Source organism: Adiantum capillus-veneris, chromosome 6 (assembly GCF_014529385.1).
Source record: "Adiantum capillus-veneris isolate H3 chromosome 6, ASM1452938v2, whole genome shotgun sequence".
Lineage (NCBI taxonomy): Eukaryota > Viridiplantae > Streptophyta > Polypodiopsida > Polypodiales > Pteridaceae > Adiantum > Adiantum capillus-veneris.
Genome location: NC_140936.1, coordinates 165,226,779 through 165,249,819, shown reverse-complemented (window position 1 = coordinate 165,249,819; position 23,041 = coordinate 165,226,779). Strand labels below are relative to the sequence as shown.

At 43.7% G+C, this 23,041-nt stretch overlaps 1 protein-coding gene across 5 annotated transcripts in view; it reads right to left on the bottom strand.

Annotated features, from left to right (window-relative positions):
* Positions 1-6,088: 6,088 nt before the first annotated feature.
* Positions 6,089-23,041, bottom strand: part of LOC147456652 (guanosine deaminase-like) — a 53,383-nt gene continuing 36,430 nt past the window's right edge. For 4 of the 5 annotated variants that reach the window (XM_086515080.1, XM_086515082.1, XM_086515083.1 and 1 more), the window contains 2 exons: positions 7,346-7,450; positions 6,528-6,921 (listed from right to left, as the gene is read on the bottom strand). In XM_086515080.1, coding sequence (XP_086371206.1) covers positions 6,733-6,921; positions 7,346-7,450 — 294 coding nt within the window. In that variant the 3' untranslated portion in view covers positions 6,528-6,732. Of the gene's footprint in view, positions 6,439-6,527; positions 6,922-7,345; positions 7,451-23,041 lie in introns of those variants that run through there. The other variant, XR_015188468.1, reaches the window with a different exon arrangement.

Genomic DNA, 23,041 nt, shown 5'->3' with positions numbered 1-23,041 from the left:
TAGCATCTTCAAGGTCAAAAGCCATGTCAAGGCAAGCTGTATTTTGCGGCATTTGAAGCAATACGATTACATTGGAGCCTACTCAAATCTTGTGATTATAGGGTCTAGCAGTTATGTACCCTTATCTTTAAAAATGACATTGTGCTAACTTACCAAGTTTGTACCACTGGCCTTAATAGAATTTTTGTCATTCCTAGGTAGACCTCTTTATTATATAGTAGGTGATGATATCCACTGTTACTACACCTTGCTCACAAGAAAGACAAAGGGATAAATGGCTACGTAGCAAGGTGTGAAAAGATAAGGACTCATAGTTTCTAATGTTGTAGTAGAGGTTCAAGCTCTTCAAAGCTAGGTTAGCTTGCTTCTTATATTGGAAATGTGATTTACCCCTCTATGATGCGCCTCGGATCCATCGCTTCCACAAATCTATCTATGTTTTGTGTGCAAGGTAGGGTAGTAGTGTACATCATCACCTAATCACAACCTCATCATACCAATGCATAAGGAGGTTACTACCATAATCCTCCTTTAAGGTGCATGTTATTTATTAGTGTACTTAGGCACCATTGGCATCTCAAAACTTGTTAGCAATGAAATGAAAAACACTTTGTTAGTGATTTATTCTGCCAGCTTTTTTGGCCCTTATTGTAAAATGAAGGGAATGCTAAAAGATTAAGGCTAGCATTCTCTCTCTCTCTCTCTCTCTCTCTCTCTCTCTCTCTCTCTCTCTCTCTCTCTCTCTCTCTCTCTCTCTCTCTCTCCCCCAAAAAGAAATTACAAAGGCACTTCTTCTTTAGAAGAAGACCATATTCAAAAATTTACATGCTTGAGCCTATTTCCTTATTTAGAATCTTCACCATAGCAGCCATCATGCTTAATTCCATTGCTTGTGATGTGAGACAAGGCAATCAGGCACTAAGGAAGAGTCTCTTTCTGCATGCACATTATATCCCTAGCAAAGTTGAGAGTCTGAGCATCATACCCTACTTGAGTCCTCAACTTATGATCACATCAAGCTTGCTTCCCTCAATTTTCAAGCTAGGCCACTACTTACTTATCTTTCTCTCCCATCCACCATGGATTGTCAATTGCCAGCGTCAAGAGTCATTGAAGAACTTAGCATAGAGCATGCGAAATGTTTCATTTGGTCTCAAAGTTCAATTTGACCTTGAGGGCAATAATAAGTCCCCCTTCTCTCTCTCTCTCTCTCTCTCTCTCTCTCTCTCTCTCTCTCTCTCTCTCTCTCTCAGTAAGGATTGGTTATCCCAAATCCCTCTTTCATAATAGGCCTTGAGAGTCAAGAATTATTCTTGATAGATTTTTGAGGTCTCTTGCGGTTGTTGGAACCCCTATGACAATAAATCTTCTCTTCTTCTTCTTCTTCTTCTTCTCTCTCTCTCTCCCTGAACAAGCCTATGACAATAAATCTTCTCTTCTTCTTCTTCTTCTTCTTCTTCTTCTTCTCTCTCTCTCTCTCTCTCTCTCTCTCTCTCTCTCTCTCTCTCTCTCTCTCTCTCTCTCTCTCTCTCTCTCTCTCTCTCTCTCTCTAAACGCAGTCTGCATGAGGAACAATAATGGTTTCTAGGTCAAAAACTTCTCAAATAGCCGAATAGAATATTCTATTGTTTGTGGCCTCCTAGTTGCATGCAACACTGATCTCTCTCTCTCTCTCTCTCTCTCTCTCTCTCTCTCTCTCTCTCTCTCTCTCTCTCTCTCTCTCTCTCTCCCCCCCCCCCCCCCCCCCTTGTCTGAACAACTGTTCCCCATAGCTCTTCGTGTGAGCTCCAACTCCAAGGTCTTGCCTCCAGTGCTTGTATCTCCCATTATTCCAGCTTACCCTTGATTAAGCCATTGATCGAGGTTTGTCACTTGCTATACCTACCATCATCAATCCTCTAGCATTTGTGGCTTCTACAAAGCTACCACTTTTGCTATTGGTCTTGGACTACCCCTTGCTGCCCCACCTACTGTGCTCCAGCTCTCCACCACTGGTCCTATAGTGGATGCCCAGCGCTTGCTGCCTTGCAGTCTCCACCATGTTGCATGTGATCCCTATTTCCTCTTTCACTAACCACGACCCCCCTCTCTTTCTGTGGATCGTCCCAAGAGGGAGACGCATGGATGCATCCTTCTTCCATTTTGTCATTAACGAAATTAAGGTTACACACATGTTCGTTTTTTCCCAAACTTGAAGACACGTGGCATCCCTCATTGCTCGAGAAATTTTTAAGCAACATAAAGAAGAAGTATTGTGGGGGAAATAGAGAGCAACATTTATGTGTTTGCACAACAAAGTGAGATGTAACTCAAGTCAATTAGGTTCTAAAATGAAAACTTGGACTCATACAATGAATCTTGAGACTAAGGTGAGTGATCACAAGTTCACATAAGAGTTGCACTCAATGAGAGAAAACTTGAATGATTGTGTTGAGAAATGAGGCATATTATAGGATAATACTTTCTTCTCTCATTCATTCTAAAACTCAAACTTCAACACCCCATCCTCAGAGTTACAAACTTTACACGCCCATGTTCTATACACCTACTCACTTGTAGTGTAACCCATCAAGTGTTATATTTAAACTTCAAGTGTTATGCACGGTGCTTTGAATCATAATCCAAAAGAGATGGTTCCACTTCTTCCAATAAATATCTTATCCATATTCTGCAAAGTGGACACTAATACATTGAAAGGTGGCTTGTCCACACTATTGAAAAGAACTTATATTGCTTCATCATCATGGTTTTTTTTTTTCACTCCTAGTAGCTGTTGCATTAAAGCTTTGACTTGTTAAGATGAGTCTCCTCATCTCTTTTCAAGAGCTTGTAGAGCTCCATGAGCAGATTAGTCTTCTTAGAGGCAATGCCAAATTCTCTCTTAGAAGTGTCACAAGCTCCTTTTGCATCCCTGACGCATGCAATGTGTGTAATCAAATAATCACTAAGCCAAGGACATTAAGGCCAAGTGCTTTTTGGTTGCCTGCAATTGTGACTGATCTAGATGCTTCTTCATGTATCTCTATCAAGTGCCAAAGGGCCTTTCCTCATTAACAAGAACATGGTTTTGTGAAGAAGTGATTTCCATTAAAGGTTGTGATAATTATTATTTTTTGTTCCATTCTTGTGAAATTGCCCCCTTAATTCTAAGCACCCCTTATGTAAAATGAGAGGAATGCCTTGCCTTATTTCCAAGGTAGTGCCTAGCCCTCTCTTTACGCCAAGTGCGTATAATGAAATACGTTGCTTTCACTAAGTGCGTTAAAAATGAAAACTAAGTACACAAGGAGAAATATGTACTTTGACTTTTGGTTGTCCTTAACAAAATGTAAAAATCTTTCAAGTTTTAAATGTCTAAAGTAGATTTTAAGAGTGTGGAAACAAATATTTAGACAAGCACCTTGTCTAATGCTTATGGCATGGGGATGCCTCTTTGCAGAACATGAAATTCCACCAAAAAAATAAATGTTATTGGAGATGTGATGGGACTGAGAGAATAAGGCCTTGGATGATGTGGCAACTTTTTGCTTGCTTGAGTTTGCTCACAGGGCAGGTAGAGATAAAACGCTTGCAGAAGGCGACATCAAGTTCAGTAAATGTTTGGGTGAGCGTGATGTCCTCGGGCCGATTAATAGTAGCTATTCAGTCAAAGGTAATCACGCATGAGCAAACCATGATAGGCCAAAAATAGGGCAACACACGAGGTTTAGATAGCGGATAAACTTATCCGATAATATAAGGGTGCGCACATGAAGCTTGAATGGTGCCGCCGCCCAAAAATAAGGAAGCTATCGCACGGGCTTCTTTATGCACACAATCTTCCTCTGTGCAGGGAAATTGCTCTCACCCTCAAGCTTCGCCCTTAATTTTTGACCCGTTGCATCCTATTGTGTACGAAGTTCTACTATTACACGTTTGATGCGATGGCTTGCTACATCAGGTTTTTCTCCCGCTGCCATGAAATTTTAGCTGCATATGTGTACCTAGGTTCCAGAACCAATTGCAGAGCAACAAGCCTAAAGAATTGGTCAGAAAAATAGAAGCCCAACCATGTAGTGGACTTGATACAAAACAAATTTCTTTTGCAAGAAAGGACTCCCACGACAAGCATACAACCCTACCATACTTATTTTGAAATGCAAGATAAGGTTTGACTCATACAAGTCAAATCAATCCCAAACTCCACGGCACCTCTTGTGGAGTTTGGTATCTAATTTTTATTATTGGCTTATTGATGCCAAAAATTGAAAGCCCCTCTTTACACTTAGTTCCACTTTAGTCTAAGTGGTGATGGCTATCATTTATTGCATGATTCTTTATACGGCAAGTTCTCACTAATTATTTACAAGGGAGCCATAGTGGCTTATTGACAAAATTAGCTATAATAACACTATGCAACTAAAAATGACTGAGAAAATTATTTATTATCGACGCTTTCTAAACTCCCAAAGTTTCAATCTACACAACATCATGATATTCACTATTAGTAAAGTAAAAAGATAACACAGTAAGTAACCATTACACGCCAACTATCCCAATTGTAGTTAACCACATACAATAGGAGGGTGTTGAATCTCACATCAAAGAAAGATAAAGAAAAGAAACATGCTCGCTCTACAACCTCTCTACAAAAAGATTACAAAGCCTATTCATTTTTCAATATCATGAGGCTTATCATTTATCACTAGCTTTTGCATTTAAATTTTTTTAAAGGTGTCGTTTTTTATAGCTGAGACCTGCTACTAGCAAGACAATCTTCACATATTAGGAGAGAAAAACATTTTGTCAAATCCTTGGAGTACTTCTACAGAAATGTAGAGAATCTTGATATAGTATTAGTATCAATTGTTATTTCAAAATTATTTGAGACAACAATTGATATATTACTATCAATTGTTATTTCAAAAGAATTTGAAATTCCATCCTTTACCTTTAAGGATAAAAAATTATGATGTATTCCAAGTAAAATTTGATGAGTTGCTAGTGTGTCCAAAGGGACGGTCTTTAGCGGACAAATAACACAGGTTTCTGGACAAGCATTTGCAAACTTAAAAAGTAAAGCAGAGAGCTTCCACCTTTTGTATTGCAATTTATTATGCAAGTAACCAACATAAATATTGCATTCTATGGCTTTTTCTGATTTTGCAGAGGCAATACATGTTAACTTAAGCTACAGAAATTGCAACAATTAACCCATTTCCATCATGCAACAAGATCGCAAGTGTATGGAGGATGTTATAATGATCAGAGAAATTCACATTAACGCTGAAGGCAACAATAAGAGTGTGCTCTACATTTAAAGCTTTCATCGATCCATCAGTGCCTTTTTTACATCTTCATCACACAGAGCTACAACTTTTTTTGAAGTTTTAGCATTGACTCTGTTTTCTACAGCATACACCGGACTTTTTTAACTAGCATTAGCTATCCTCATAATCCCCTTCAATTAGCACTCCCATTCTCAATGGTATTGCATTGATATCTTAACCCAGTTTGCATCCCACTTCTCATTTCAAGCACCAATTCACCTATTCAAAGTCAAAAGTACTCCCTTCTCTCCTATTCTTGGTTGGTGTTTGTGCTTTCCCATGTGCCATTACCATCAAAATATTTATCTTCTTCTATGTGCTGCTTTTTATTTCTGCAACAAGCTACAACAACCTTCCAAAGCTTTCTCATAGGGGTGTAAACCAGCTAGCATTTGTGGACTTAGTACAAGCGTAGAGAGCATCATAATATTGACAGCCTCCCTAATATCAACACATCTACGCTAAAACATGTCCACTAATGAAATCGGCATGGTGTCTTCACACCTTTCACGAAGGTAATTGCAACGAGCTTGATTGCAACAACACTTCTTCACAAAATCATTAGGAGTACAGCACAGACTAGACCTTTTCGGCGTACCTAGCAAGTATTAAAATGCTCACACTGCATTATAATTGCTTGCATTATTGAAGCTAAAATTAGACTAATGCTCCCAATAGACCAAAAAAAAAAACAGGTTTATTCCGCACTAAACATTTATTGGATTCACAAAGTTCAAGTCAAAACCAGCAATATCGAGAGGAAAAGATGCCAAACAAGGAGTCCAGGTTCAACTGCCACGAAGCTAAGCCTCCCGAAGGATTACCACGTGTTCCACCCTTCAATGCGTGACTATGCAGTCCATACTGCACTTCATTCGCTGGGGGGACAAACAAAAATTTACAAAACTGGAGATGCAGCAACAAAAACTTTGCTTGCAATGTAACTAATGAGAATTACAAACTATTTTAATCGCATACTGGAACATAGAAGATTGTAAATCCTACTTTTTGAGCTTCACATCAACTGAGGGACAACTTTAGCCCTCAAGTCCTAACATGACAGTTGGAGCATCTGACTCGTCTAGGACAAAATACCTCTTTGCATCCGTGTTTGCCCATTTCTCTTATTCTGCAAATGCATGATAACCGATTAACAGACGTTAAGTTCTTAGAAAAGTTTCTTGAAACTGAGCACCACTTTCTGAGTTAAAAAACAGATTTGACAACAGAATATAAATTCAACCCCAAAAAGAATCAAATGTTACATAAGCAACGAGGCTATGGGGCAGTTACCAGCTACTGCAGAGCCAAAAAGGTATCAAAATTTGAGCTTGTTAAGCAGGTTTTTCCTGTCTTTAAAAAAATGTTGTAACGTCCCAACTGCTGGGAAACAAATCTTTTTCCTCGTTGTTACAAAGATGCTTTAATACATTTGAAACTTGGCTCGAGTATCTTTAAACACCTTTTCTGCAATGGCTGCCACATTGCCATCAGCTCTTTTGATCTCCAAATTGGCCTTTTGATAATGTGACGTCCCTCTAATTGCATCTGCAATGAAGTCATCGAAGCCAATTGCAATGGCTGCTTCAGCTTGAGCTCCATAGACCAGCCGCTGCATAGTCAAGACAGAGGCACATCAGACTCTGAAAGACTTTAACCCTCACCCTTTATGGAAGAGTCTTATCATCGCTACTCATAATTTATTAGAGATGCACAATCAACCACCAAAAAAATTTCTTTGCGAGGAGGATAGTTAGATCCTGGTTTCATGAGGAACTTATAGTCACAAATATTGGTAATCGTGCTACTGTTTAAATTTATTTTTGTCTTATGCAGAACCTACTAGTTAGTTAAGATCCTGGTTTTATGAGAAACTTACCCTCCTTTAGTTACAAATATTGGTAGGAAGAGGAACGACACTACTATTTAAATTTCCTTTGTGACTTGGGTGTCTTAAGCAGAATCTACCACTTAGTTCATGCCTGGAAGGTCCAATAATACACTAAATGTCTTCCACATGGAGCTTGAACCCCTACCTTGATTCGAGAAAGATGTATGGCACCAAAACACATAGGGCAAGGCTCACATGAAGCATACATCTCGCAGTCTGACAGCTCAATGCGCCCGAGCTTTTTACATGCCTGCGAAAAAAAGAAAAAAATATATTAAGTTATTTAACATTTACCAAGAACGCAAATAGTTTCCAAAAGGCACCCCTATTCAAGCTGCAAGTGTCTGCAGCAAAACACCAGTCAGAAATCCTGTTGAAAAATTCTCAACTCAAACAATGATGCTATAATGTGCACTCCTATTCAAGTCTGGGAATGTCTGGGGATGCGTGCCACAATTACGTGAGTCAAAGTCTTGTGAAAGAGTGATACTCTTATCTCTTACAAAGAGAAGGGCGAGCCATTCGCCGGAAATTACCAGTAGAGCAACGTGCAGAGTACTATAAAGAGGGCATGTGTTATACAGTTGTGGGGAACAAGGGGGCATCCTTGCAAAGTGTCTGAAGAAAGCACCTAAGGAGCAAGTTAAGGACAAGTCGGAAACTTCAAAATCGGCAGAGGAGCACGCAAAGAAAGGAAAGATAAAGGCAAAATCGGTTCTAGATTTTGTGGGAGTGACCTTAGAGCAGAAGGATGAGAGTATCGAGCTCTGCAGAGCATGGGGCAAAGTACGAGATCAGCAAGTCCTTATATTCTTCGATGGAGGAGCCAAGGCCAACTTTATCTTGGAATAACGCTTGAAAAAATTGGACAACATACGATTGCGGTCTTAGTAGCACCGGGGTATGATGTCACAATTACACCTGTCGTTGGCAAACTACGGTTGCATTGTTTGGGGTATCTAGGACATAAGGACTTTTATATCATACCACTGGCGGGGTGTGATGATGCTTAGCAGTGGGCCACCGAGCCTGCCACCTTACAGAGTGAGCAAAGCCCAAATGAGGAAATAATGAACCAAGTAAAAGAAAAGAACTTCTCGAAAAGGGTCTAACTCGACTTAGTACATCACCTTTTTGTTCACAAGTGCTTCTAGTGTTGAAAAAGATGGATCTTCGAGAATGTGCATTGACTACAGAGCTTCAACAAAATCACCATCAAGAGGAGGTTTCCAATACCCAAGATCGATGATATACTTGACAGAATATAGGGTTCTTCGAGAATCGATCTGAAAAGTGGCTATCATCACGTTAGGATCGCTCCTAGAGAATACAAGACCACGTTCAAGATACGAATATTCGGTAATACCTTTCGGTCTCACAAATGCTCCTGCAATGTTCAACAAGATGATGGCCCGGATTTTCAGGACTACAAGCCATTTGTGGCCTCCTTTGCGCCTCTCGGCCATAACTTGTAAGTTGTTTGGGGCTAGGTTTTAACCCTAAGCCCCGAGTGTCCTCTTGGTCGAACGTCTTCCAGTTCAGGCACGCCGTGTCATCAATTTGTGACACATCCCTCCCTTGAAAGAATTGTAATCGCCATCAATTACGCCTGCAAAACAGACATAGGACAAAAACTAGCTCAGAAGACACTAACGTACTAGACCACACATATCCGGCACTTGCACGAAGATGAGAGTCACTAGACATTCACATCACATTTACATCATTATCCCGTTGAGATCTTAGATGAGACATGATCATTGTAACTTATTAAGCAATCATATCTAGACCGCATTGATCTTTTCGCGGATGTCTTTATCTACTAAATCTTGTTACTATTACTATTATATTCACATCACTCCTTAGGTGACTACACAAAATGCTACAGTCACATGAGAATTATGATCATTGTAGCTTATTTAGCAATCACATGCAGAACGCGCAAATCTTTTCGCCGATGTCTTGATCTCATTACTATCATATTAACATCACCCCTCAAGAACTAGACAAAATTTTCAATCGTTTCATATTTCAGACACGTACTCCAACAATACATACATGAGTCAGCACATGTTACATATACATTTTAGAAATTCCCATTTCAATGTTCATCTTTACATAGAGTTAATGACCATAATACTATCAGCATCGCTAAAATCTCAAAAAAAATCAATGATAATCTGTGACAAAGGAGTGGAGTGACTCCCCTCTTGTGAAGCTAGCACCGCATCAGATTCAACTTGTTGATTCATTGCTAACTTTTGGAATAGTCAATGCTAAACCAAAAGCCTCAAGGTAAAGCTCTAGTATCTGAGGAGTATTAACTAAGTCCTCCTCCATCCACTTGGCATCAAGAGCGGAATAATTCATGAACTTCACCAAATATCTTCGTGTCAGCTTACCTTTCACTTTCTTTTCCTTGTGAGCGAGTACTTGTTCTAGAACAAGAATCTCTTCCACGTCTGGTTGCTCGTCAGGCTTCATGTCCATTGGCACTTCACCTTTGAAAGGTCTCAATAGACTCACATGAAATGCATTGTGAATCTTCCAAGTATCTAGTAACTTCAGTATGAAGGATACGCAATTTATCTTTTCTTATACCCGAAAGGGTCCATAGTATCACATACTTAGTTTTGGAAAAGCCTCTCCTTACCCTTCCGCTTTCGAAGGCATGCTTTCTCAAACCAAAATCATCTTCCTTGGACTGCAAGCCCATCAATGCTTGTTCGCTCCCTTTTTATGCAGTGATTGAGGCTTCTCCAAAGCCTCCCTTACCTTAGCAAAAGCAGTGTCGTCTAGATCGCGTGTGTATTGATTTGCTTCAAAAATCTTGTCTTTGGTGCTCAAAATCAAGGGAACCTTTCTGACACCCTTGACGATCTCAAATGGCGGCTTCCACGTAGACGTACGAACCCAAGCAAACTCCACTAGAGGCAAGTAATTCTCCCACTGCGTCTTTTGATAAGAGATATATGACTTCAACAAGTCCAAAACTATTGCATTGGGTATCTCCCAATTCCCATCTATTTGTGGATGAAACGAGGACAAGAATTTAAGCCGTGTACCTATATTTTCTCAAACTAATCTCCAAAATAAGCCCCTATATCCAAGATCTCTATCTAACACTAAAGATTCAAGTAAGCCATATGATCGAAAAATCTGTGAGACAAACAACTTGGTCGTCTTCCTTATCAGAATGAAGTGAGCTAGTTTACTGAATCTGTCAATGATTGTCCAATTTCCATAATGCCCACTCTGGAGACTTGAGTCTTCAGAAGATCAAAGATAAAATCCATTGCTAACTCTCCTAAGGTTGGTTAGGAATAGGTAAAGGTTGTAGTAGTCCTAGCGCTTTATGCCTATCGAACTTGACCTTTTGACACACCAAACAAGTGCGAACAAACTTATCCACATCCTTTCTAAGCTTAGGCTAGTAGCAATAATTTTCCACCTCTTTCAAGGTACTCTCGATGCCTTCATGTTTAACAATAGGGGAATTATGGCACTTTGTCAACACCTTTTTCCTCAATTCTTGATGAGTGACACATAACATGGTCTTTCTCATCAAATAGCCATCCTTTAGAGCATAACTCTTTTGTGTGTCACCAGTCAAAGATAACTACAAAGTCTCAATCTATAGCGTATTGATCAATCATATCTTCGAAATTATGATGAGGTATTGCTGAGATAGTCGATTTTTGTGGCTTTCGAGACAACGCGTCTGCCACTAAATTCTCCTTTCCTATGACATGAACAATTTGGAAATGGTACTACAACAAAATGTTCGACCATCTCATTCGCTTATCCGAAAGCTGCTTCTACGACAAGAAGTATCTCAAACTCTGATGGATAGCCCCCTCTTCACCAATCGTGCGTTTGTGGTCTAATGTCTCTCTCTCTCTCTCTCTCTCTCTCTCTCTCTCTCTCTCTCTCTCTCTCTCTCTCTCTCTCTCTCTCTCTCTCTCTCTCTCTCTCTCTCTCTCTCGCGCACACGCACACTCTCACATGGTATCACAGCTTCAGGCTCTCGATGATCCAAGGACGCATCTCCGCATCAGACTTTCTACCCAAGGGATCAGCAGCAACCAACGTTTCTGTAAAACGAGCACAGATCTGCCAGCGTTTTTGCATACATCAGGCAAGCAATGGAAATTTGTGTATACCCTTTGCACCGCTCCGGACACTACCGGGAGCGTACAGCACACTGAAAATCGCTGGACAGCAACGTTTTCATCACCTCGCAGTTGCGTTTTTGGGTGGACCGTAGCCACATGGCTTGTGTTTTTCACAAAGGATGAAGTTACCTCCTACCAGGACATGATCCGGTGGTGGTCCATGCGGTCTCTCACTGACTGCTGTAGTACACGGGATCTTTGACATCGGCTTGATCATCTACAGGCGTACGATCCTCGAGAGATCCATTCATTCCAACCATCATTGGGCGGTTGCAAACTCCAGAGGGGGTGGTGACTTGTGGTTTGTTATGGACACACCTATGCACTCATCAGAGGAGTTCACACGAGATATGGCCATGGTCTTGGCATATGGGATTCCGAGATTCCCAGAGAGGACACCACCATCTTGGGTGGACAGACACTTACCACTTGACCTCGTTACGTCATATCACTTGCTTACACAGGAGCATCTAGATGGACTTAGGGAGAGGATCTTGGATCTCTTCTTGGACAGGTTCATTGCTTGGATCTACAGACTAGAGTGGGACTTCAGTGCTTTGGACTCTCTTAGAAAGTTTATGTCACGAGGACGTGGCAACTATTAACTATGTCCCGAGGACGTGGCAACTACTAACCTTAGTTGTTGGTTTCTTTCCAATGATTTTTGTTTTATTTTTAAGACCCTCTTTTTGAAGTTGCAAATGGTCGGACATTGTATGGCCAATGTGAATGGTAGTTTCACCCGCAGACGAGAAGTTGGTCGGCTCTGGAATTCGTATAGTAAGAGGATGTCTAGGCTCAATTCAAGATCATGTAGGTCCCCCCATCACACTTAGCAAGTTGGTGGATACTAGGAAGTGAACTCAATAAAGACAAAGTCAAGATGGGTCACCAAAAGAAAGTACCCAACAGTTGGGCCACATTGCATTTTTGGATGCGGTCCCGATGAGGATAGATGGTCAGATGACCAGTGGGAGCCCAACGGGAGCATCTCCTAAAAATTAGGGAACTGCTATTTTGGGTCATGAAATCTGTTCGCGTCATTACCTCTAAAATGACAAGGGGAACATTTTACAACTCTGCTGCAAAGTCAACTGCGCAACCAGTCGGGAGATTTTTAAGTAACAAGCACCAAACGGGAAATGACCTGTAAATGTGTCAAGTGGCACTCTCTTTTGGCCGTTCGGCTGGAATGGGCCGAAACGGCCGGAACGTTCCCAACGGCCAAAAACGGGCAGTTTTTGAAGTTTTAAAAAACGGTTGTTGGAACTTTTGGGCAGCCAACGGCCAGTTACAGCCAGCAAGAGCTTATATAATTCCCCCTCTCCCCCATTCTTCACAAATGCATCAAGGTCAAGGTTGAAGGCCCTCTCTCCCTTGCTCTCAACTTTCAAGCCATAGGGCCTCAAGGCTCAAGATCTCAACCTCTCTCTCTCTCTTTGGCTAACCCTCAAGGCTCAAGGCTTTCTCTCGGTCTCAACTTTCAAGAGGTGAAGCCTCTCTCTCAAGATCTCTATCATTGCTCAAGCTCTCACGGAATCAAGCCTCTCTCTCTCAAGCTATCTCTCTCTCTCTCAAACCCTCAAAGATCAAGCTCTCTCTCTCTTTCACGGATAATCCATGGCCTCTTCTTCTCGTACAACCCCCTCCGTTCATGCGGGCAACACTCAAAAGGCGAAGGAATGGTCGTGGTGGGATGAAGTGACCTCGGAGGACATGACAAAGTGAGGGCACACTTTCTTCGAGTGCCGGGACATGAGGTAAGATTTTGCACCAACGTAACCATCGAGAAGAGGAAGGAGCTCGAGGAAAAGGATCGGCAATTCAACCATAAAGCCAAGCCCGCACGCAAAGGTATCGACCCAAAGACCCTCATTTTCCCTTCTTCCTCTCAACCCGGTTTAGGTGCCGGTGGATCTTCCTCGGGTTCGATTCGTCACCAAAGGACCCTTGCCACCTCTTGGGACTCAAAGAAGAAAGAAGAGGTGGATGCGGCCATGGCCCAATTCTTCTATCACGACCATATCCCATTTGTCGCAACGAGGTATGTTTTATGATTTATCAATCTTCTCTCTCATTTCTTCCGTTATCATCGTTTCCGCCCTTTTGATACTAACCTCTTTTATGTTTGATCGAAATAGGTCAGAGTATTGGAAAGTCATAGTGCAACGGATAGGAGAGTATGGCACCGGCTATGTGCCGCCATCTTCAGAGGCTCTCTGAACTACTTTGCTCGATCGAGAGAAGGCTATATGGAGCAAGCGACACTCAATATTCAGCGTCTTTGGGCAAAACATGGCGTTTCCCTCATTACCAATGGATGGAGCGATACAAGGAAGAGATCTATCCATGGTCTCGTCGCATACTCGAGTGGAGGGATGTACTTTGTGCACTCTCATGATGCCACCGAGAGTGGTGAGTCCGTCGATGTCCTCTCTGCAAAGTGGACAGCGGCCATAGAAACGGTCGGTGAGCAACACGTGGTGGCCTTTGTCACAGATGGGGAGAAATCAAACAAGGCAGCAGTTATTATAGAGGGCCACTATCCGCATGTGACAATGTGCTTTTTTTGCATGGCACACTGCTTGAACAACCTTCTAAAAGACAGCCGCAAGCTAGACTAGATCGCTCCAGTCATTGCTGATGCAGTGAAGATTGTTACTGTCATCAACAATCACAACTTGGTTCGGAGCGAGAATGTCACCAAGAGGTGTATTTTTCCTGTTGCCTTCCGTAAATAAGTACTAGATATTTTTATTTATTTATATTTCGACTTATTTTCCGCCGAACCCTTGAAAAGGTGCAAGTAGACATTGCATGGCCAGTGTGAAACGGCTGCGGCCGAACAGGTTTCTCGCATCGAGAGTCTAGGTCGGTCGTTCGGTCGGTCAGTCTGGGATTGGTTGGGCCAGTTAGCATTGAATTCTGATGAGTATGGAAGTCTGTGTGCGCCAAATGAAGTCTAGGCCACTCGGAAAGTCACTTATAACTTTATAAGTCAGTGGGAACTAGGGAATTAACTCAAAGGGGCAAACTGGACACTTGGCAAGAGATCACTTCTGCAGGACACCTCAGTAAGAGGAGGCGCCCAAGAGAGAGAGGGGGCTGATGTTTTATCATAAGTGGCCTACACAGTGTGTGTGTGTGTGTGTGTGTGAGTAGTGGGTGCAGGTCTACACCTTTAATAGAAAGCTTGCCTTCTCCTTTGTCTCATGTAGCGCGATGATTTGCTCTCGTGCATCTCTCTCTCCCCTTTGGCACATCTGGTAATGCCCCACTAGGTGGGCTACTCATATGAACATGTACAGTTCTGGGGGTTTATACGCGTTTGCCAAGGCAAGAGCCTTCCGAACAAGAACCGCATTAGCTGATTGCTAATCCCCCACACGTACGCACAGTTCCATCGCGAAAGATTGCGATTTTCTCGCGTGAAAACTCGTCCAATTCCCAAGGGAATTGTCCCATTGTGTGCGGGAGCCCTTGGGACATGTGTAGGCGTGTTCGCTCAGCTAAAAACGATCCGAAACAAGGAATTACAACCTGCTGTTGGGTATGCAAGCCCGGTAATGGTGTCTTAGCCTATGGGCACAGTCCCTTGTAGCATGCAATGTAGGTTCAGTAGCAAGTCAAGTGGTGCACGGCAATTTTTGCCTTTATATGTAAGGTCATTTTTTACAAGCAATCAATAAAAGCGTGTAATTTTTTCTCTCTTTTTCTTGCTCGTCATCTTTGCACGTTGCTTCACAGCCACCATGGCCCCTCTCAGGCGACATCCTCCATAGCCCAAGGTCTTAACATATGGTATCAGAGCCTAGGTGCGCCTAAGCAAGGTGCTCTCGGCCTTGGCTCGACACTGCGTGGGAGCAGCCACCTGCAGAGAGGAAGCACGCCTGTCGAACTGCAGCAAACTGAGTAAAAGCGGTATCAACCTCTTCGCCCTGGCTTCTTGGTGAGTTTTCGACACGCTACCTGCTGCTAGAAACCCCTTTGTAACTCGCTGCGAGCAAAACAACTCATCCACGCCATCGCCTTGTTTCGGCAACTATAGAAAATTCACTTTTTTTTAATATTTGTGTTCACACTTTCATAAAGTGGCCAACCTAATTTCACTAATCCAAGAGGTCATCCATACGAGCCTCACAAAACGCTTCGAGTTGCAAGTGCAAGGCTTGACGACGGTGCTGATAGTTTTCAACAGATAAACACGACTCTCTATTCAGCTGCAAGTACTACGCGAAGACGGAGACGAAGCCAAATACGCTCTTCCAAAGATACAAATATGGCATCAACAATCAACGAGTTTAATGAGCCGACAGTCGAGGTGGTACCCGTGCAGCTTCTAGTATGTGCTACTATGAAAGGGAACTTATGTGACGGATCTCAATCGGATACAATTAGTGGAGCCTCAAACATTGTGGATCAGTTTGTCACATACAGTCAAATTGGATTCTATAATGGTTCTATTAAGCATTCCATGATTCAAGGCGGTGCCCCAAAAATAGCAGAAGCAAGTTCGGATTGGTTTCTTTCAACTCGATTTTCTGGCACTATTCTTCAACTGCTTTTCAGTTTAATTGTCCTAGCTAAAAGTCATGTTTTGTCATGTTGTCATAGGTCTGTTATGATTTTATCTATTGTCACTTATTGTCATGCCAGACTTTTGTACGGGATACTGCCACATAAAAAGTGGTAAGACCACCCTTTGTTGTTTGCTTGAGTTCTGGTATTCTCACATTGATGGTTGTTTGAGGGAAGTGCACACACACACCTATGTTATAGTCAAGGGGGGGCCTTCTGAAACCGGCCTGTTCAATCCAAAAAGGGCGGAAGACTTTACTTCAAACCTTGATTTAGCTTTCACCCATTATTAGTCGTCTATTATACCTGCGCTATAGTGACACAAGAGAGGGGAATGGGATACAGATGCTAGAATGCACCTGTATGAGAAGACCGACACCAGATTGGCCCCTAACTTAGGCGCCCCTTTCGGTATTTCTTTATTCTTCCAAAGAGGGAATAAAACGTTGTGGATCCCTACAAGCTGCCCCGCACAAACTTGGCTGAATTTCAACTGTTCCGGCCCGATTTCGGCAACATAACTATACTAGGACCCTTCACAGTCAGTATTCCCACGCATTGAGTGACTTTCCCGACGCATACGGGCACTTTGCAAAACCTGGCGAGAATCTGCAGCACGCTGAATTCTCTGTTTTCAGCCCTAAAAATGCGCCAGATTGCCTGTACAGCGGTCCCCTTGCGTCCCCGAACCTCCTGGGGGTATTAGGGTCCGTTTAGGGCCAAAACCCAAGAAACCTGCAAAAATACACAGCAGGCTGTAATTCACTGTTTCGGGCTCCGTTTCGCGTGCTGATCGCATCCGTAGCAAGTCCTCGAGCTCCCGCACCTGTAGGGCTACTTGCCCTTTGAATCGGACGAGATTTCTGGCGTGAAACCTCTCCGAATTCACCTGTGTCTGCGGGGGGATTAGCCGCTAGCTAATCCAGTACCTGTACAAGAGGCTCTTGCCTCGGCAATCGCGCATGAACCCACACAACTGCACATTGGTCAAATGAAGAGCCCACTAGTGGGGCATAACATACTGCCAAAGGGGAGAGAGAGGGCAGTGCGTAGCATAGTTACAGGGGACGGGGGGGACGGGCCCTAGGGCCGGGGAACGGCCGTAAACGGGCCGGGAACGGCTGGGAACGCCGAGGGACGGACGGAAAACGGGCCGGACGGGCGGGTCGCAGGGGGGACGGCCGGGGCCGGACCGGGGTCGGACGGACCGGACGGGGACGGCAGGGGTCGGCCGGGGTCGGATTCAAAAAAAGTGACCGTTTTTTACCGTTTGCAACGGCTCTGTGCAGCCCCAACAGCCATATTTTTTAAGCCTTGGCCCTTGGGAGGCTATAAAAGGCTCCCTTGGGCCTCTTAATACTCATAGTCTCAATGCTCAATGCTCATTCCATTTCCCTCAAGCTCAAGGCTCAAGCTCATTCCATTTCCCTCAAGCTCAAGGCTCAAGTTTGAACTTTGAAGCTCTCCTCTCCCTCTTCTACCCACTTTGAAGCTCTCCTTTACTCTCTCTCCACACAAGCTCTCCTCTAACCCTTCTAACTTCTAAGCTCTACTCTCTCGAGTCTCTCCACCATCATGTCATCTCAAGCCAACTCCACTTCTGAAGCCGCTTCTTCTCGAAGGAGGCCCGCCGTGCAAACGTGGTCGTGGTGGGATGAAGTCGACTTTAGCTCGCGTGGCAAAGGTGGCGGTGCAAGACCATGGACGTGCAAGCTATGTCCATACAAGAGATCGGGTGGTTCAAACAAAGTGCGAGCCCATCTTCTTCATGAACCCGGTCACGAGGTGAAGTTTTGCCCTCATGTAGCTCCCGAGAAGAGGTTGGATCTTCTTGAGAAACTCACGGTGTATGAGGTTGCGGAAGCGGCCAAGAGGGGCCGTTTTGTTGCCGTTGATCCCTCCGCCACGGCGACACCGCCAGAGCAAAGGGAAGCCAACCTTGACGACATCTCTCGAACCTTCAAGAGCCATGGATCTACACCGTCCTCTTCCCTTCCGCATCGCCAAACCACTCTCAACGAAAATTGGAATCCTAAATTGAAGGAAGAGGTAGATAGGTCGGTTGCCCGATTCTTCTTCCACGACCACATTGCCTTCCATGCTTCGCGGTGAGTTTCCCTTGGCATATGCACATTGCAATCTTCCATTTTGTATTCATAATGGGTTATAATTTCTCGACTCTCCATACTAACGCAACATGCTCTATTTTGTGTGGATAGGTCTCCATACTTTCGAACTGTGGATAGGTCTCCATACTTTCGAACCATGGTTACGAAAATAGGGGAATATGGCTCCTCTTATGTGCCACCTTCATCGGAGAGGCTTCGCACCATCCTCCTTGACAAAGAGAAGCTTGCCGTGGAGCAAGCGGCCCAAGCAACAAAGGATTTGTGGGAGACCAATGGCGTCTCTCTTCTTGTAGATGGATGGAGCGACACCCGCAAGCGGTCCATCCACGGGGTGGTGGCCTACTCTCGGGGGGAGATGTACTTTGTGGAGTCACATGATGCATCCGATAGTGGCAAGGCCGCCGAGATGCTTGCTGCGGAGTGGACAAGCACCATAGAGATCACCGGCCCGGAGAATGTCCTTTGTATGGTTGCAGATGGAGAGGCGTCAAATAGGACAGCCGGAGCTATCATTGAGGGCATGTATCCCAGCATCCATGTCACATTTTGCATGGCGCATTGCCTCAATAACCTCCTTAAGGACATAGGGAACTTGTCATGGATTTCACCCACCATTGGTGACGCCTCTCGAATTGTCTCCTTTGTGCTCAACCATCAAAAAGTGCGCCATGAATTCTCAAAGAGGAGCCACTTGTCTTTGCTCAAATATTCAGAGACAAGATTTGCATTCGATTGGCTTATGCTAGGCCGCTTGTCTACATGTGGCGGAGCCTTAAGGGGCCTCTTTCTCAGTGATGAGTTCCAGGTGAATCCGGCCTGTTCAATCCAAAAAGGGCGGTAGACTTTACTTCAAACCTTGATTTAGCTTTCACCCATTATTAGTAGTCTATTTTACCTGTACTTTCAAGACACAACAAAGGGGAGAGGGATACAGGCTGCTAGATTGCACCTGTATGAGTAGACAGACACCAGATTGGCCCCTAACTTAGGCGCCCCTTTCGGTATTTCTTTATTGTTCAAAAGAGGGAATAAACGTTGTGGTTCCTACAAGCTGCCCCGCATAAACTCGGCTGAATTTCCACTGTTCCAGCCCGATTTCGGCAACATAACTGTACTAGAACCCTTCACAGTCAGTATTCCCACGCATTGGCCGACTTTCCCGACGCATACGGGCACTTTGCAAAACCTGGCGAGAATCTGCAGCACGCTGAATTCTCTGTTTTCAGCCCTGAAAATGCGCCAGATCACCTGTACAGCGGTCCCCTTGCGTCCCCGAACCTCCTGGGGGTATTAGGGTCCGTTTAGGGCCAAAACCCTAAACCTGCAAAAATACACAGCAGGCTGTAATTTACTGTTTCGGGCTCCGTTTCCCGTGCCGGTCGCATCCTTAGCAAGTCCTCGAGCTCCCGCACCTGTAGGGCTACTTGCCCTTTGAATCGGACGAGATTTCTGGCGTGAAACCTCTCCGAATTCACCTGTACCTGCGGGGGGATTAGCCGCTAGCTAATCCAGTACCTGTACAAGAGGCTCTTGCCTCGGCAATCGCGCATGAACCCACACAACTGTACATTGGTCAAATGAAGAGCCCACTAGTGGGGCATAACATACTGCCAAAGGGGAGAGAGAGGGCAGTGCGTAGCGTGCAGGGCATCACTCCTGGCACCGCACTGTGCATAAGAGGGAAAGCAAGCACTCCATAGCTCTTTACCTGTGACAAATCTGAAAATCAGCCTCTCCCAGCTTAAAATTCAGCGCCACTTCTTGTTGCATGAGGCAAGTGCACCAGAAGGTGCCACTTGGCACATTTATAAGCATTTTCCCGTTTCGGGGTTGCCGTCTAAAAATATCCCAACCGGTTGCCCAGTTGACTTCACGGCAGAGTAAGAAAATGTTCCCCTTGTCATTCCGGAGGTAATGACGTCAACACATTTTCAGGTCCCAAAATAGCAGTTCCCTAAATTTTAGGAGATGCTGCCATTGTATCTTTCTAGGTCATCCGACCCTCTTTGTACATTGCGGCCACATCCAAAACTGAAATGTAGCCTCTGTAGCAAAGGATTCCACTTTGGCTAGTCAATGACCCCACTTGGCTAACCATAGTCCTTGTCCAACCTTAGTGCTCTCTTGCCCTCGGGCCTGGACTCCCTTTGGACAGTTCCACACTAGCTATGCAATGCAGGGCAGTTAGATTTCCCGAGGGGTGTTTCCAAAAAGTGAAAGTAAATAGATAATAAGAAAGAAATCAACAAAAAGGATAGATAGTAGTCACACGCTGGTGACATACCCCCCTCTTGAAATCTCAAACGTCCTCGTTTGCATCTATGTCGTACATGCTTACTGTCAACACTGATGTACTCAACACCTATCGACACATAAGAGACACATACATGCTCATTGTCAACCCTGGTGTATTCAACACCTCGTCGACTCATGTATTGCCTGCGTGTGAACCCTGTCCCAATGACATAGTGGTAGCTGCGCACTCTGCCATTGCTTTGAGTCACTAACTTTCCAATGACAAAATGGTAGCTGCACATTTTGCCACTGTCTTATAGTACACGTTGAATCCCGTAACACTTTCGAGCATACCCAAACCGACAGTTTAAGAATGCAGTTACACATGTACTCTTTAATAGAAGCAATCACTGTATCCTTGACAAACTGACAAGAAATACTCACTTCTATAGCACTAACCAAACTTTTGGACATTCCATAAGAGCAATTGCCAAACTGACAATCTGTACAGCTCTAACATTCATGTAACAGTTATTTGATTTGAGCTCACTTTAAATACCATGTACATCATTTGTTTCAGAAGCCATTGTCACACTGACAATCCATTTAGCTTTGAAACTCAAGGGGTCAAGGTAGGTTGCAAATCGAAGGCTTCTAGGTAAAGTGATAACACAGTTGGTGACTCTGCAAGTTCACCTTCTTCCATCCACTTAGCATCCATTGGTGGATAGTTTCTGAACTTTACCAAGTAACGCCTAGCAACCTTGCCTTTCACTTTCCTTTCTTTGTGTGCCAAAATCTGTTCAGGGACCAAGATCTCGTCAAGTTCCTCGACTTCCGGCTAATCTTCAGCTGGCATATCTTCTGACACATCACCCACATAGGGTCTGAGAAGACTCACATGAAATGCATTGTGAATCTTCCAACTGTCAGGCAATTTCAGCCTATATGCAACATCACTGATTATGTCGCACACTTGAAAAGGCCCATAGTAACGCATGCTGAGCTTTGGACACAGTCTTTCCTTGCCCTTCATCTTCTTTAACCTTGCCTTTTCAAAGCGTAAAAGCACCCAATCACCAAGTGAATATACCACTTCACGATGGTGAAGATCAGCTGCTTTCTTTTGCTTTGCCTGAGTCCTTTCTAAGGCCACTTTGACCTTCTTGTACATTTCATCCATGTCCTGAACATACTTATCTGCTTAAAATATCTTGTCCTTTGTATGCAGTATGGGAGGAACTTTCTTGCCACCTTCAACTATCTCAAAGGGTGCCTTGCCAGTTGATGAATGCACTGTATTATTGTATGCATACTCCACCAATGGCAAATACTGCTCCCACTTTCCTTTATGCTCTGACACATAAAACTTCAGCAGATCTAGGACAGTAGAATTTGCCTCTTCTGACTGCCCATCTGTTTGAGGATGAAATGACGAAGAGAATTTGAGCGTGGTGCCCATATTCTCAAACAAGCCTCTCCAGAACAAACTTGTCATGCGTGGATCACGGTCGCTAACAATCGACTGTGGCATGCCATGATACTTGAAAATATTGCTCATAGACAAGCGTGCCATCTGATCTGTCTTTATCTTCTTCCTGACAGGAATAAAATGAGCCTGTTTGCTGAATCTGCAAATAATGGTCCAAATACCATCGTTTCCTGTCTGCATTTTCGGAAGATCAAAGATAAAATCCATAGCAATACTTTCCCATGGTTTATCTGGAATAGGTAGTGGTTGCAATAACCCTGGTGCCTTTTGCCTGTCAAACTTGACCTTTTGGCATATTAGGCATTCTCGCACAAAGGCATCCACATCTCTTCTCAATGTAGGCCAATAGAAAAATGTCTCAACCGCTTTAACTGTAGCATCGATACCACGATGCCCTGCATACAGTGGGACATGACTCTCTTCCATAACTTTGCGTCGCAATGGCTTTGTGACACACAATCTGCCATGCATCATCATGAACCCATCTTTGAGAAGATAGTGTTCATGACGTTGTCCATCCATTAGTTGCTCGAAGACCCTTGCAAAATCTTCATCATTTGCATATTGTTCTCTCATATCATCAAGTTCGTGATGATAAGGAATCGACACAGCTGAAATTTGTGGCTTCCTTGACAAGGCATCAGCCACAACGTTCTTCTTGCCTTCCACATGCACAATCTGAAAATGGAACATGGACAAGATATTTGCCCATCGCATATGCTTCTCAGATAACTTTGTTTGTGTCAAGAAGTATCGCAAGGTCTGATGATCCGTTTGGACAACAAAACCTGCACCTAGCAGGTAGTGTTTCCAACTTAAGAGCGCATGAATCACAGCCAGTAACTCTTTCTCATAGACCTGCATGGTCATCTCTGGCCCTTGCAAAATTCTGCTCTCATAGGCTACTACCCTGCCATCTTGCATTAGCACTGCACCAATGCTACTACCGCAGGCGTCACACTGGACCACAAATGACTTCCTAAGATCTGGCAACACAATGACTGGATCTGAAGTCATCTTTTCCTTTAAGAGATTAAAAGCTGAAATCTCTTTTTGTGTCCATCTAAAGGTGACTGCCTTCTTTTAGGTGACTGCCTTCTTTTAGGTGAAGCAATCTCAGCGAAATTTCGGATAAACCTTCTGTAATAGAAGTATAGTCCCAAAAAGCTTCGGACATCATGCACCGTCTTCAAATTTGGCCATGACTTGATCGCTTCAACTTTTGCAGGATC